The sequence below is a fragment of the Micropterus dolomieu genome, linkage group LG02, assembly GCF_021292245.1.
Source record: "Micropterus dolomieu isolate WLL.071019.BEF.003 ecotype Adirondacks linkage group LG02, ASM2129224v1, whole genome shotgun sequence".
NCBI lineage: Eukaryota > Metazoa > Chordata > Actinopteri > Centrarchiformes > Centrarchidae > Micropterus > Micropterus dolomieu.
The window spans coordinates 17,741,403-17,757,905 of NC_060151.1; the positions used below are offsets into that span (position 1 = coordinate 17,741,403).

Genomic DNA, 16,503 nt, shown 5'->3' on the forward strand with positions numbered 1-16,503 from the left:
TTCACTAACTAACACGTTATATTTAGTTTGTTTGAGCCGTACAAAAACTGAAGTGTAAAAACATAAGTTCACTGTTTTACGGGGGTTATGTGGCATATTTCATAGCGTTAAACTTTTTGTACAAGATTAAACAGACACAACATAACAGGCTATAGCTCCAGTCTTTGTGCTGAGCTAATCTAAGCTAAGATAACCAGTTCATAGTCTTATATTTACAAATATGAGAGTGGTAATCTAAATGAGTATGAAAGTGCATTTCCCAAACCTACAGTGTTCTGTTAAGATGCAGTTACTACAGGTAAACAGACTGAAAAGGCACAGTGTCTTCCTCTAAATGAATGATGAAAAAAATAAATTAAGAATTGCATCCTTCACAATGAGCTACCATGATTGCTTTGCCTTACAAAGAATGATGATCAAATGACTGTAAAAACTTCATCGCCTTCATTTCACAAACTGTTTGCAGTAAATATGCTTCAAGTAAATGAGGGTCTGGCATTGGAGGGAGCTTCCAAACCTTTATTCTACTAAGGCAGACACAATGCTCACTTGGCTGCCATGCTGGGAAGAACTCATCGTAAGACTGTGTGATGAGAGCTGAGGAGAGGGTGTTTGGAACGTAAAGACCCCTGAATCAACCTAGAATCCCTAACATAGCTAAATGCTAGGCGGATTACTGCTTTATCACACTCAAGCAGACACACTGTGCTGAACATAATCTCACAGTTCCTTGGGAATCAACATCTCAACTGTAAATTAATCTCCAAATATGGCAGGAGTTTCTTACTCGAGCATGTCCTTCCCAAATGACTTGGGAAGCGTGTCCAAACAATACTGCATGTTCATTTTAGTGAGTAAAACTGACTTAATCCGGAGGACCTTCACTGGTGCTGGGATGCGGCTGAGAGGCACGATGATTTCAGAACATCTGTACTTTTGAGGAGCTTTCATGAATTCTGGTGAACATTAATTCTTTCTTAATTACAGATGACAAGCACTGGTATCCGTTGCAGTCTTTTTCCAAGTGCGCCTTTAAAATGTTAGCTGCAGCTTTGATGTTGATCACTGGCAATGAAAAATAACAGCATATATAAACAACTATCAGTAATGAACCATGGCTGATAGTCTGTAAAGCCTCAAGCCAGTTCATCAAGACACATAGAAACTGCATGTACTATACATTCACGGTCTTCACGGTGTAATGTGGCTTGAATTCAGTGTTTGGGGGACGTCGGACAAACTGTCTGCGGCCCCTAGACCCAAAAAGAACAATCTTGCTTTCATCAGTCCACAAAAATGTTGTGCCATTTCTCTTTAGGCCAGTCAATGTGTTCTTTGGCAAACCTCTTCAGCACGTCGTTTTTTCATAAATGGGACTTTGTGGGGGCTTCTTGCCAATAGCTCGGCTTCGCATAGGTGTCTTCTAATTGTTAACAGTACTCACAGGTTCTTCCCAGTCTTTCTGGTTTTGGTTGCCATTTTAATGCATTTGAGATCATTTTAGCTGAGCAGCCTATCATTTTGCACTTATTTATATTTTTCCCCCTCTCCAATCAACTTTTTAATCAAAGTATGCAGTTGTTCTGAACAATGTCTGCAACAACCCATTTTTCTCCGATTGTCAGAGTGAAATGCATTATAACCAGCATGTACAACATTTGCTGCCTTTATCCTTAAATAAAGGCCACCTGTTTGACACCGGTTTTTTCACAGAATGAAAGACCTCATTACTTAAACTTCACACTGCTATTATTTTGAACATGCTCCTTTCAATTAATGATTCAACTACACAGACTCAGCAACATGCATGCCGTGACTGTTGGGTCTGTTGGTTTTCTATTACTCTACTTCACCTACTAGTAACTTATTTGACATGTAGGAATATAATTTGTACAAAAAACAGTGATTGGTCTGGTTAGTGATATTGGACTGCTATCATTTTGAACACAACTGTAGCTGTGCTATTTGGTCCAAATCCCACAAATGAATTTCAAATATAAGTGCCAGTGCACATTTTGGACAGATATTAGGAATGATTGACCATCTGTGGATACAAAAACAAGAGACATTTTTGAAAGAATGTGTGATGGTGTGAACAAGAGGCTTGAAATAAATGTCCCTAGTGTACATTTTAACTGTCCCAGAGAAGGTGGTCGGTCTTAATTTAGCAATGAGCTGCTGAGCAGCGGGAGGGGGAAGGCTTCAAAATCCCGGCCACCAATCAGGAACAGACACTTGGGCATCAACTGTACTGCCTAGTAGTGACAGCCAAGCAGAACTGGAGAGGAGACAAATTCAGCTGGTTATGTCATTATTAGTGGTATAATAACTGTTACTCCCTCAAAACAGTCAATATTTAGAGGGAAATACACACACACACACACACACACACACACACACACACACACACAGCCCAATGCTTAAAAAACAAAGTACAAACTTTATTATTCTGTCTTTACAAAGGCACAAGCCTCTTTATCCCCAAAACATTCCTCTTTAAAAAAAAAACAACAACAAAAGAAAATAGCTTCTCGATGACCATATATGCACCAACAGGTCTAACACAAAAAGATACAGACGTAAGGACAGGAAGAGGAGGGAGCTTCAAAATGTGATGGGGGACAAGAGATACTGACAATAGACAAACAAAGACAGCATAAAACAAGAAAACAAGAAGAAGATGCAAGGGGCAAACAGGACAAGATGTAGGAGGACCGGACATGGAGGAAAAGGGAGATACACAGCTGTGCGGTTTTCACTCATAACCCTCAAGAGCTTCAGCTGAGGAGATGCCCCTTTATAAACAAGAAACAGGCGTACTCCAATATATTACAGTAAGTGCTTTGCAATCCTGACCCCATTTAATGAACCCCAGGCCCACCCCACTCATCTGACAATTTGATATGTCCACGTAATGATTCCTAACACACAGAACAGACTGTAAAACACAGACGGCAATGAAACAGTTCTGGGATTCAGCAGAAAACTATCAAATGCAGATACTCAGAGGAAAAAGAAAGGGCTCTACAAAAAGCAGAGCTTGCAAACCACATTTTCAATATCCAGGAATCCCCTTCCTATAGTGACGAGTATTAGGGAAAAGGTCCCATGATTTAATTTGACGTCACTCATTTCAGTGCAGCTGACATCGATATTTGTTTAAAGGGCAATTCCATGACATAAATCATGATAGATGAGGTGTGTTCAATTGAACACAGTATCTGTCCAGCAGTTCAAAGCTCCATCTATGCATTGATGCAGGAGATTCTAATGAGTTTGTCACTAAATGTATTTATAAAAATAATATAAAATAGCAGTGATGTGTCAAAAGCTCTAAATGTAATCTCTATTTAAACCAGGTTTAACTTGAAAAAAAAAAAAGTAACCTGAAGAGATGAGTTAAACTTTATGGAATGTCAACATTTCATTGTGGAAGCCCCTCCCTCCAGACACACACACACACACATCTGGCTTTAATAGTGCACACGAAGGGGCCAAACTGTTCAAATCTACATGTAAATCAACCTTAAGTCGGCATTCATTTTGAATACTTTGGGGGGGGGAATATTAGGAGTGCTTGAATGTAATTAGTATTCCAGCAACCTGTTCAATTTTTAGGCTAATATTAAAAAATAAACAAACATAAGTGAAATAGACAATGACTGGGAATATATGTTCTAACACACTCTGTGTGTTTACGGGACTGTTTGGAAAAATAGGATTCCACTGGCCACCAAACAAACAGCCCAGATCAAGTGTTGAGGTACGTCTCTCAGACCCCAGGGCTGTGTTAAGGCTGGCTTCACAGTGCCACCCTGCACCTCCAGGCTTTTAGTAAGGCTAGCTGCTGCCTCTCTCAGCTACATGTCTTAATGTATGTCTGTCAACAAACAGGTCCAGGTGGAAAACCGCATTTTAAAGTATGAGCTAAACAAAACATGTATATAGCATGGTACACTAACGAAAAGAGCACACAAAAAGGACAAAAATTATCTATGTAAGGAAATGCATAGAGCATGTGGGGCCAACCCAGTCACCTCCGTGGCACATTCAAACTATCTCACAGGGCATTTTCTTTCTATTTGATAAGATGTCCTAACATTTGGACAATAAACTACACTTTTAGGGCTCAATAAAACCAGCCCTTGAGATTGAGCAAATGAGTGATTGTATGTCAGTTGTATTTGTATGTGCGAGTGCTGTGCGACTTCATTTCAAGGCAAAAGCAGTGCTGTTGCAGACTGCCAGAGTCTGGGACACCGCTAAGCCCTGCTGAAAAGGGACACACACACACACACACACCCCCGTGGAAATCACTCAGGAGTGCCCACAGATTTGCTTATTTAACAAGCCAGGTGCTTTTGTATTCAAGAGGGGAGGGAATAAAGAAATGTCAAAGCACTGATTTTTTTTTTTGTCAGGTCATGAGTGAAACATGCCAAATACATATATGGGATTACTGGGAACCCAGCCCAGTAAAAAATGGCAACAAACAAACAAAACAAAAGAATAGAGTTGTGAAGCAGTAAACCCACTCTTTCCTCCCGAGCTTTGCTTCATTTCCTGTGAGCGCCAGTCAGCCATGAAAACAAGCTTTTAAATTTCTGTTGTTGTGGTGCTTTTTTTGTTTCTTTTCCCCAGTACAAATCACTTTAACTTGCTGGCTGAGGGAGCCTTAAAGAAACAAAATATGAAATAAGAGTGAAATAACATTCTTTCATCCAGCAGCCTGAAAAAAGGCGAGACAGTCCTGTTAGCTCACAGTGTCTCTCCAAGAAGCCCAGAGGAGGAGGTTTAAAGTATGTTTATCTTAATCGGAAATACTCTGGTGTTGGGTGGTGATGACGCCACACTGCTGGGCTCTTCACTGACTTTGCCTCCTGTTTTGTGGACCAGTTGTGTGGCTTCAGGGCCGAATAAAGACAACCATCCTGGCTCAATAAGGGTGATGTTGAGCAGACATGAAATTATAGTATCAACTATGACAGACAGTTATAGATCAGTAGTCGCTGTAATAACCTTTCTATAGATTAATAAACATGAGTTTGTGTGAGTGAGACCTGGGGGCAAGATATAAGCAGAGAAAAGACACAGAAGAGACTGCATGTATGAGTGTCTAAGTGTAAACCTATTCAGGCTGCCTATCGCGGTACAACACGAGTGTGTACTGAAGAGAAATAAAACGAGTGCTTCAATCGGTCTACCAGCCCTATTGTCCACTGAACAAAAGTGCTGTGGGTTTGTAGCCTCTCCTAGCCCTAGTTAGCTTGGGCCTTTCGTGTGTGTAAGTGTGTGCGTGTACGCAAGTATACGGCGTGCAAGACGTCAGGGATGAACTCAGGGCAGTGAACAGTCATCAGGCCCGTCGCTGTTTGAGGCTGTGTCTGAGCCCGCTGCCTCAGAGAGGACACGCCCTGAAGTGACGATGACCGCCCTCCGTTGCTCGTCCTCGCCGACGCAACCCTTCCCCTGGGTGCCCTCGATGTGCTGGATTGCCTGGAGAAAGAGGAAGGGGGACAGCATAGGAGACGAGGGATGTCAGAGACAAAAGCACCCTCTAGTGTTCAGAGCTGAAACCCTCTCCAACCAGAAAATGTTTCAATAGTAGGCCTTTGACTTCTGTTTATCAGTCTTACTTGAACAATGGTGTCCAGGTTCTGTCGAGATGTGGACACTGTATTGATAACAGATGTCGGGCCCATGGTTACCACAGTGACATGATGTGGTAGGGGGGGCTGGACAGGTGCAGGTACGATGACCGTAGCATGGTGTGTAGGCGCAGGGGGCGTAGCAGGGGCCAACACCTGATAGAGAGTAGCAATTATTATACATTATTCTCTTGTCACCAGTATTCTGTGATGTTAGTACACTCTGTATCATTACAGATCTGCAAAAACAACCATTAATAAATAAATACATAAACACACACACACACACACAAAATTGGGAATACAGCTGGGTAGCATACTTAACCAGGCCAGATGTTAAAAGTCAGATGTTCATCAACCTAAATTTTCCTCATGTCCTTATGTTTGGGAAAAACTTTTTCTCGCTGGGTGTTTTGAGCTGCTTCTAAAACACCAAGCTTATATGAGAGCTAGTTTTTTCCTGAAATGGCACAGGTAAGGAGTGTTTAGATTTCTCAGGAGAGTGTCACTTACAGTGCAAGTGCACAGTCTCTAAAAGCTACTTGTGTTTCTATTAATTATTTCCATATATTAAATGCGTTTATTCGTGATGATCTTGGAAACAAACAAACAAAAAATCTTAACTCAAGGTCCATTTACTTCCAGAGTTTTTTCAACCACATCTCAAAGCCTGATGTTAGTGCTAATCTAACATATAACATCCTTTCACTGTGAGATGGAGTTGAAAGCTCTAGACAAGGGGTTTTTTGATGTTATTTTTTTGTCAAATTTCCCTACATTGATGACATGGTGCATATATTATATAATATTTATCTGTTTCAATAATTTTATTTCCAGTAATTTATTGTTACGGAGATCATTTAGTCAATTCACAGCTACACTAATTTGGATAATATCGCTCAGCTCTGCTTTGGGAGTCACAAAGTGTTACATGACATATCCAGAGTGTATCAATCATCTTTCATTACCAGCGCCCAGCTGCCACAAGTATTGGATGGGCAGACGGCACATGCCGATTGATTTGGCATCATGTTCAGTGAGGTTTAGCCTGCAGCAACAGGATACTGCGGCTGTCAGAGCAGGAGACAGGCACAGCAGAAAGATGTGTGAGCTGCTCATTTAACACACTGTAAATGCGTCTTAGCTGTTGACAGCTCTAACTCTGGACACGGAAGAGGCCGTCAGTGTGACATGTACAGTACAATGTGAGGTCAGTTCAGGTGTGTCTTTTAAAATGCAGTATGCTTCAACATGATTGACTCAAAATCTATAAAGGTGGGGAATTCGGTGCCAGCTGCGTGTTGAATTTGGGCTATTGAGCCCAAAACAAACAGTGGTTTTCAAAATATACTGAGCTGAAAATGTTTTTTCTGTGTGTTAAAATCAAGAGAGACAGCCCTATGTTGAATAAACTTCTGAAAATGTCCATTTGAGATTAAGTGCGAAATGTGTTCTGGATTTCGATCAGATGTAGGCAATTCACAAAAAGATGAAATTCATCATCCCATCGGCATTACTCTCAAAAGGATTCCACTGTTTATGTGTCAGACTCATATGCAAATGTTTCCAACCTGTGGGCTGTGAGCTGGAGTAAGGTCCCTCTCCAGCTGCTTGTGCTGCTGCAGATGAACAAGGCCCTGTGTTGGGGCCTGCTCTTCCTGGACCTGCTGGGTTATCGACTTCAGTTTCTCTGGGTACAACTGGGCATCCAGGGAACGCAACTAATACAGAGCAGGGGGTAAAAAGTGTGAGTTAGCAACTCAAAACTCTGTTAGCAACCGCGTTTGTCCGGACACAGTTTCAGACACGTAAAGTATGCTGCGTTGCAGCTGATCCTCACCTGATCTTCCAGGATCATCCTGACCGAGCGCTCTTTCTCCAACTGCTGCCTTAACTCAATCATCTCCCTCCTCAAGTCATCAGACTTCTCCTCCTCCAGGATGTCTGGTGAGCCAATGCCTTCATCTTTCTCCTCTGCACGCCTCCTCTTAGGGGAAGAACCACTTAACTCCTATGGAGAGCAAACAGAAGGTGGATATCTGTTTTAGACGAATATTAAAAACAGATGATGACAGAGAGTAAAGAAAGCCTGGAAACAGCTTTGGCCACAGTTTAAGGTTTGGCAGGGTGATGCTTTACTTGTATGATTCGTTTGAGCTGACTGTTCTGCTGCAATAGCCGCGTCTTCTCCTGCTCCAAAGTAAAAATGTACTCTGCTGTTTGTTGCAAGATGGCAGCCTGGGGGACAAGAGAAGAACAATGTTACAGGTCTGTTATGACGGTGAGTTCAGACCCTTGCAGCTACATCCAACACATCACCTAATTCAAATCTCTCTTTAGTGACCTACCTTACTGAGCTTCTCTCCATCGCTGTGTGGGATGAGTGTTTTAAGTGACTGGAATCCAGCATTGATGCTCTGCATACGCCGACGCTCGTTGCTGTTGGCAATCTCTCTGCGAATTCGCCTCTCTTGGTCTCGGGCTGTTTCTGGGGTCAAAGGAATGTTGGCCAGACTAGGGGGATGACGGGAGGGGGACACAGCAGTCCGTTGGACATGGGGAGAAAATAAAACATACATTTTCAGCATTAGAGTTAGAACCATACACGTTACACAATCATTTTTCCCACAAGTGAATCATTCAACAAAATAAAAAACAAAACATTGCCAATAATACACTTATGAGCACCAAATACTTCTGTTAGTGGATGGGCATGAAACTGTTGTTGTCAACCAAAAGCTAAGGACATAAATATAGTATTAGGACTGAACGATTTTGAAGAAATAGCTAAATGCTAATTGACATTGCAATACGAGTTGCGATACTAGGGGGATACTAAAATGAATTATGGTGTGATTTTTGTGGGGATCTGTACCAAACAAAGTGGTTATCTTAAGTCTCTAGAATGTGATGTGTAGGCTAAGACATCTCTGCAGCAGGACAATCTTTAATTTAAAATGGTATTTTAACACACATATCACCATTAACAAATATTGAGCGTCCTGCCATTTGAAAATTGCAGTAGGCCCTATTACTCAGCCCTATACAGTATTCCGGTGACCACAATCTAAGTCAAAATGTGACATGTGAGATTTTAGCATTTCTGCCAGTATCTTTGCGCCTTGTTTCTGGGTGACTGACTGTCAGCATTTTATTGGAACTGCTTTATACATGAGAAAGAAAGAAAATACAGTAAGGTCTGTGGATTATCTTTGAAAGACACATTGCTGTTGTGTTTTCATTCACCTCCACTGTAGTGAGATTTCAGAATGAAACTATCTAGCATGGCTAAATATAACTTGTAGTTACTGAGAAAATGTGTATTATTTTTAGGATTTGGATGAACAGATCCTTTAATATCTTTATTTAACATCCCATCACACCACTAACATCCACCTTGTATGCAGACACAGAATGAGGCCATGAGACTGCTCTTTTAACCCTGTGCCATTTCTTAACAGGCATTAAAGTGTGTCACATTATTATGTATGCGGTGCAATCCAAGTTCTGATTTTGAAAGGGCTTAAGGACTGAGAATGTTTCCTGCCATTGAAGCAGTACTGACATTTCACAAGACGCCTTACAAGCACCACACAAGGTGAAAAGGTATCTTTTCAGTTGAGAGGGAATTCTAAGCGCACTTCCTCTAACATCCTCTGTGTCAATCTCAGTATCTCTGGGACCCTCTCTGGCCCAAGCTCTTATCTGCACTGACTCAGCTGCCCCATTGCAAACACTGGGAACAATTGTGCAGACATACAGATGAGAACAGGAGTGTGAGTGTGTGTGTGTGCGCGCACACACACTCATGTACTAACACTGCAGAGGCACACATCCAGCATCCACGGCCAAAACATGACCAACTAGGCTTGGACTTTATCATATCACACAAGCCACTAAAGAGGAACAAACAGAGTCCCAGTTACAACAGATTAAAGCTTGAATAAGGAGTTTAAGAATCAGGCAACTAATAGAACTCAACTGGCTGGACAATTCACTAATTAATTAATCAAATCAGAAAACTATTTCACAAGTATATTGATAGTCAATACATTTTAAGTCATTTTTTTTAACCAAAAGTCAAATATTTGATGATTCCAGCTTCTTAAATGTGAGCATCTGCAATTTTCTTTGTCTTAAATATTAATATATTATATGACATTTTTTTGGACTGTTGGTCAAACACCACAAGACTTTTGAAGACATCACATTGGACTCCAGGAAATACCGTCTATGGTATTTTACCACCGTTTCCTGACATTTTACAGAACAAACCGTAAATCAGCATAATCAATAACGCAAGCCGTTAGATTTTATATTTCTTAGCCATTATAACAGTAACACAACTAAAAAGTTAGTGACAGGGTCTACAGTGAACTCAATCTATGTCCCCATTAATTTAAGTCTAATAAGTTAGACTGGGGAACATTTTTCATGCATAAATTCTCGGCAGACTCACAATGAGGAAATAAAAATAAAAAAAATAAAAATTAATAAAAGGACTACATTTCCCGGACTGTCCGCGTCACCACCAGCAGAAGATCCCTCCGCCCCTCTCTTCAAACAGGGCTGCGGACGCATCGAAGGGCCTTCCGCGACATACACACACACACCCCCTTATTAATAACACCACTTTTAATTTTCCTGCCTCTACGCGAACGCCAAAATGTCCCTTTACCGGATACACTGGGGGAGACGTATTTGTAACAGCCCAAAGAAACCCCCTTCGCCATCACAGTGTTCGACACTACCTCCGTGCTCCAGGCAGACTTTTCGTGTCCTCCGCCATTATAACAATGCGGCAGGCAGCATGGCAGAGGTGCGGGATGAAAAGACGCAGTGGAGGCGACTCGATTGCGCGATCAAGACGCGGAGAGACGTCTTTAAAACTATCGCCGCGTCAAATGGGGGTGATTGTGACAGCAGTTGTACATTTTCACGTCAGAAATAAACGAATACGGGGCGACATAAATAGGAAACAAACGCCAGACCCCCTCATCACGTTAAGCACAAGCCACAAGCATGGCCGCACTACCCACAATAACTTCGGATAGCTTTGAGCGAAATCGGCAACCCTCTCGGCATGTGCGGCAAAAATAGACCCTTTCGCACTGTATGACACTCGCTTGTATAGCCTTTCCCATTCTTAAGCAAATCACAGCACCTTTATGTGACACCTGGGGGGTAATTTCAGGATAAATAGAGCAGTGATGCGCTCAGGAGCGGGGTAGCAGCGTGGTGTGCACGGAACCACGTGGTTTATGTTTGTTAGCCACAAAATACACCAATTTCGCAGCCAAATGTGCGAAATATGATCACGGGGATGCTGCGGTGGTCCGAGCCGAAGACCCCACCTGCTCAGACACAATGTGATTTCACAGTTTGATGGTAGTTGATCCCCGCAGCTCCCCCGTGAGTGGATCGTGTACACAATAACAGATCGGATGAAGCATGTTGCCTCAGCGCCGTTGCTTAATAATAATACATGCGGCGTGTTAGATGAAGAGCGTGCATACATACCTGCAAAGACCTCCAATCACTTCTTTCTCCGTTTTCCTGAAATGTTGCAAAGAGGGCACCTTCTGAGCTGGTACCATGAAATACTCCATACTCGCCTCTCGCCAGTTTGGTTCCCCCCCTCCTCAAAAAAAGCCCCGAAAAAAACAGCAAACAGTCACCGTAGAATAAAAGGAAAATTGTGACGTTAGAGAGCAGAAATCCCGTGATCCGACGCGGGTTAAATCCTTAAAGAAGGTACGAATCCCTCGTCTGTGTAATGTAGTAGTTTCAGACTGCTGAGAGTTGTAATGTTACTCGACTTCCAGCTGATGGGGTTCCCTCGTTGTGTGTGGCGCTCTACCTCTCTCTCTCTTTCTCTCCCTCCCCTTTGCTTTTTCCCTCTGCATGACCGTGTGTGTGTGTGTGTGTGTGTGTGTGTGCAGCTGATCGGATGGCTTTCAAGGCGGGAAACAGCTGGTAGGAGTCTCACTGCACTACCAAAAGCCTCCTTCCGCAGAGACGGGGGACTGCATGTAAACAAAGGACTATTTAGCGCTGAAAAACACCGACAAGGAAACGCACATGTGGGAGGAAAAGCGGAGTGTCTGGCTTTTAACAGCTAATTAAATGTGGGGTATAGTGTCGAGTAAAAGCAATCCACGAATCCTCCACACGTGGGAGAAGTTTGACTTAAACGATTTCTGCCTTTCTTTCCTCCTAACCCAAACCAAGTTGGTGCCCAACCGAGTAGCCTATGATGTTCTGGCAGAAAATCCCGAGGGCAAACTTCTCCCATCTTAAAATCTTGCTGTCGATGAAGGCTAAATAAAAAAATCTTTAACCTCATCATGTAGCTTCCGTAAAATTAATGCAACTTTTTATTTATAGGCTACTTGTAGGCTAATCCATAAAAACATTAAATATTCCTAGCAGGAGGGTGAACATTATAGGCTTTAGCCTTACGCCATTTATAAACATATATTTATAGCAATAACCCAAGTGTATAATGCACAGTGATAGGTTACGTGTATAGCTTGTATACTTGTATAGTAAATAAAGAGCAGGGTTACTATAGGGGCGGATACTCCAACAGCTGCGATAAGCGAACAAGAGGGATCAGCTGACGAGTTGGCAGAGCTGCACAGCAACAGCGCACCGGGGAGGGTTTGCAGGGACTGCTGGCTGACACACAGCACGGCTGGACGTGTACGCTGTTCACCATTTTGGGTGTAACAGTGGTTGTACGGGAGGATAAATTGCCGTGACCTCTTTTTCAGTAGGTTTGAAAGAGGCAGCGACGCGCATGCAGCGAAACCAGACACAAAATGGGAGCAGCGGGTTTGTTTAATAAATGCACCCGGAAATGTGAGAAGAAGCAGCCTAGTGAATATCCGTGGAGGCACATGGTAGCTTTTGTTAATTAGTCTACCCGTAGCTTAGCGGTGCGGCAGTATAGAGTGTTCACTTCATAACACCTTTAACGCTGGTTCTCACACAGTTGTTTACAAGATAGAAACTTTGTATTTGAAAAAAAACAACATATTATTCAACTTACAAATAGCCTATAGTTCTTAATTCTAGGCTAATAAACACAAACGATGAGCCCACCCATAGAATTAAAAAATAGGAAAATAAAATATAAGATAGACCATAAAACATAATTATGGTTGCCTATTTGCTGATATGACTTGTGGATCTCACATGAGCGTACAGTTTACATTACTTTGGAATATATTTCAGCCAATAAAAACTAAGAAGTATGTTTCAATTTCATGAACATAATTGTTTGTTTTATATGTCCTAAATTTCGACCTGTAGCCTTTATAAAAGCAAAGTAAAATCCAGAATACAACGTGGTTAAATACTACATAAAATACCTAAAAGAATGGGCTCCTCTCAATGGCTGCAAAATGAACATGTCGGAACTTCAACAACACAAAGTCATTTGTGCAGGAGTGCTTTGGTCTTATTAGGGGCCACTTAGGCCTAATTGGCTCTGTCACTGCACATGACAATACCTATGGTCAGTACACATATAATGGGTTTGGTCTTTATTTTAGAAATAGTAAATGGTTAGATAATTGTGGCTTTTCCTCAAAATGTTAATATAAAATAAATAAATGAATACGATCTCTCAGGCTCCTAGGTTAATCAAGTCTTCTTTCAGGTGGCACTATGCCCTCTAGTGGTGGCATGGTGAAAAGGAGAAGAGGAAAATCTGGTGCACAGTTTAGCACCCCATCACTGGATGCCACATGGGAGGACAAAAGAGAAACATCTCACAATGAAATACAAAAACTCTGTCACTAAATTTGTCAAAATGGTAGCCTTGAAAAACCATGTAGCCTATAAAACAGGTGCTGATGGTTGCTTTTGAGGTACAGTTGTCACTACCTGAAGTGATGGTGCATCATTCATAAATGTTACAACATTAAAGCAACATCATGTAGTAGTTTTATATTAAGATAACAGCTTCAAAATCATTTTGATGGTACACTGACTTGTAACAGGGTGAATGTCGTCCCTGTCATTACCACTCCGGGCTTCCTATGCCAGCTGTAACATTGGCATCCCGGGCTGGACGTTTATTATGACGGCATAATAGTTAACAGCACCAGCCCTACTCTTCAGCAAACTATAAGAAGCAAACACGTACAATGTCAGTTCTTTGGAGGAAGCTAGCTTGGTAATGAGTATCATGGCAGAGGCTGTGAAGAGACCGAAGAAGACGTTGACGGAGGAAGCAAGGAAGAGAAAAATAAAGAGTAACCAAGCAAGAGACCAGGACAAGAGAGACATATGTAGAGCTGGCCTTCTTTCTGTTGGACCATCTTTCTGCTATGTCTTGGGTTGTTGTTGTTTGCCTGTGTTAAGCCCAAAGTCAACTCGAGCAGAATCAAAGGTTTCACAGACAGAGGTTTAGCCGCTAGCTATAAATCTCAAGTTGATGTTAACAAACTTATTAGCTAACACCCTTGGACACTGGTAACGTTACTGTAAGTGTTCTTGCGTTGGTGACTGTCTATCGTTGTTGGCTAGCTTGCCACCCAAGTTTCAAGCAACATTATGCTGCTGCTGGTGGAGTGCGGCGCCGGTCGGGCAACATAATCGGGCTCAGCAGCCTCTATGGAAAAGAGACCAAAGAGGACTTTGACAGAGGAAGCTAAGAAGAGAAAAAGAGAGTGACCAAGGAAGAGGCTCCCAGACAGCTTTGAAATAAAAGGCTGCAAGACAGATGCCGAGCTGGCCTTCTTTCTGTGTATACAGATGAAAATTGTATACAGATGAGAATTAGATTAACTCTCAACTCAAAAATTTTATCAACACCCCTGAACATCTAAACAAAAACGTAACATTACGAGCTTTACCAAATAATTGTTAATGTGATATGTGTTATTGATGTGTAATATACATGTTTGCGTGATCTACACTTATGTCATATATTGCTATTAAAGCCTGGAAAAAAACAAATCAAATAATTAGGCTACATAATAATGTCTGTGTATTTAGCATTTCCATTTTGTATAAATAGAAAGGTTAAATTTTTAAAATCTAATATTTAACCTTTATATGTAACATATTTTTTCTGAATTCAGTTACTCATCTTTTTTTCCAAACACAATCTTTTAAGTGTAATCTTATGATGTTGTTATTGTGGGAAACAAATAAGATTAGGAAAAACTTTAAAACTTTGACTTAATAATTATGTGATTTGATAAATGGGTATCTATGAAGGACTGGAAATTGTCAAAAGGCCAGAAAGAGAATCATTTAATTTTTGACATTTTATCAGATATTTTAGAGAGGCATAAATATTTATGAGTTAAAGTCATGGTATTTGTGGTTTTGGACTTAGGTTTTTGTTCTTAACAAACTGAAAAAAATTATAAACGCAACACTTTTGCTTTTGCCCACATTCATCATGAGCTGAATTCAAAGATCTAAGACTTTCTCTATGTACACAAAAGGCCTCTTTCACTCAAATATTGTTCAAAAATGCGTCAAATGGTGTTAATGAGCACTTCTCCTTTGCTGAGATAATCCATCCACCTCACAGGTGTGGCATATCAAGATGCTTATCAGACAGCATGGGTATTGCACAGGTTCCCCTTAGGCTGGCCACAATAAAAGGGCACTCGAAAATGGCCTCACAACTGCAGACCATGTGTAACCACACCAGCCCAGGACCTCCACATCCAGCATCATCACCTCCAAGATCGTCTGAGATGAGCCACTTGGACAGCTGCTGCAACAATCGGTTTGTAACCAAAGAATTTCTGCACAAACTGTCAGGAACGTCTCAGGGAAGCTCATCTGCACGGACATCCCAATACAGTGAAACTGCACATTTTCGAGTGGCCTTTTATTGTGGCCAGCCGAAGACACACCTGTGCAATACCCATGCTGTCTGATCAGCATCTTGATATGCCACACCTGTGAGGTGGATGGATTATCTCGGCAAAGGAGTAGAGCTCACTAACACAGATTTTGACTGATTTGATAGATCAATTGATTAATCGACTAATCAGTAATCGCTTCAGTTTTACTTTCTTTAGGTCAGACTTTGGATTAGGGTTTCATTTACAAAACATACAATCTTTGCTTTGCTTTAAAATAAATTTGCTCCACCAGGATCAGCAACATTAATGCATCTTTATTATTATTATTATTATTATCGTTATTATTATTATCCAACAGTAGCTTTGGAACAGAGTACTTTTTTACAGTATGGTATTGCATTTCTGAATACTTACCTCACCTGGCCCTGACCTACACCCAGCCTGTCCTGTCCCCAAAGATCAGGGAGGCACACCTACACCTGAAAGCATGTACGTAGCCACAAGTACAGAAAATAAATGCTGTAAGTGAAGAATAAATCGTGCTTACTTTTAATGAAAAAATATCATATTTTTAGAATATTGTCTTAATACTCTGTCGTGGAGTAGTGTTTACTGTAGCACATAGTTGAAAGTGTTGTTTTGATTATTAATTTATAGGGTTGGAAATGTACATTATTAGTAAAAGCGATGGCTGTCTGGAAGTCAGAACCTTTCACTTATAACACTGTTTTGAATGACAGCTTGGTGAGGCAGAGGTGGTGGCCAGCGAGAGAACAGAGATACAAAACTCTGGAGAAGAAGACATTTAGCAGGACAACAAGCAGATGGGTATTAGGCTACCCTTCATGAAGGCCTGTTGATGGAGCGAAGCTGTGGCAGAGAGATGGCCATGAGGACAGAGAGAGAGAGGGGGGAGAGTTTGGAGAGAAGCCGGGGACTGCCCCTGGTGGAGGGGCGGAGCAGTAAGCATGCGCTGAGCTGGCAGACTCTGAGCTGGTCCTGACGGGCTGGCTGGG

The 16,503-nt window shown here is 41.6% G+C and overlaps 1 protein-coding gene across 1 annotated transcript; it reads right to left on the minus strand.

The window, feature by feature from the left end:
- Positions 1–2,420: 2,420 nt before the first annotated feature.
- Positions 2,421–12,592, minus strand: tfap4 (transcription factor AP-4 (activating enhancer binding protein 4)). Its single transcript, XM_046043054.1, has 8 exons — positions 12,577–12,592; positions 11,169–11,289; positions 7,997–8,162; positions 7,788–7,886; positions 7,489–7,659; positions 7,220–7,369; positions 5,637–5,804; positions 2,421–5,496 (listed from the first exon to the last, which is right to left on the minus strand). Exons 2-8 carry the CDS (start codon positions 11,255–11,257, stop codon positions 5,338–5,340), a joined length of 1,002 nt encoding a protein of 333 aa, XP_045899010.1. The 5' UTR covers positions 11,258–11,289; positions 12,577–12,592; the 3' UTR covers positions 2,421–5,337.
- Between the last annotated feature and the right edge of the window lie 3,911 nt (positions 12,593–16,503).

Excerpts from the sequence above, each read along its gene's own strand:
- tfap4 (XM_046043054.1), bottom strand. The coding sequence starts at position 11,257 with ATGGAGTATTTCATGGTACCAGCTCAGAAGGTGCCCTCTTTGCAACAT. Across the intron at positions 8,163-11,168 it reads GTGATTGGAGGTCTTTGCAG|TCTGGCCAACATTCCTTTGA; the intron begins GTATGTATGCAC and ends TCATCCCCCTAG. Across the intron at positions 7,887-7,996 it reads ATGGAGAGAAGCTCAGTAAG|GCTGCCATCTTGCAACAAAC; the intron begins GTAGGTCACTAA and ends CTTGTCCCCCAG.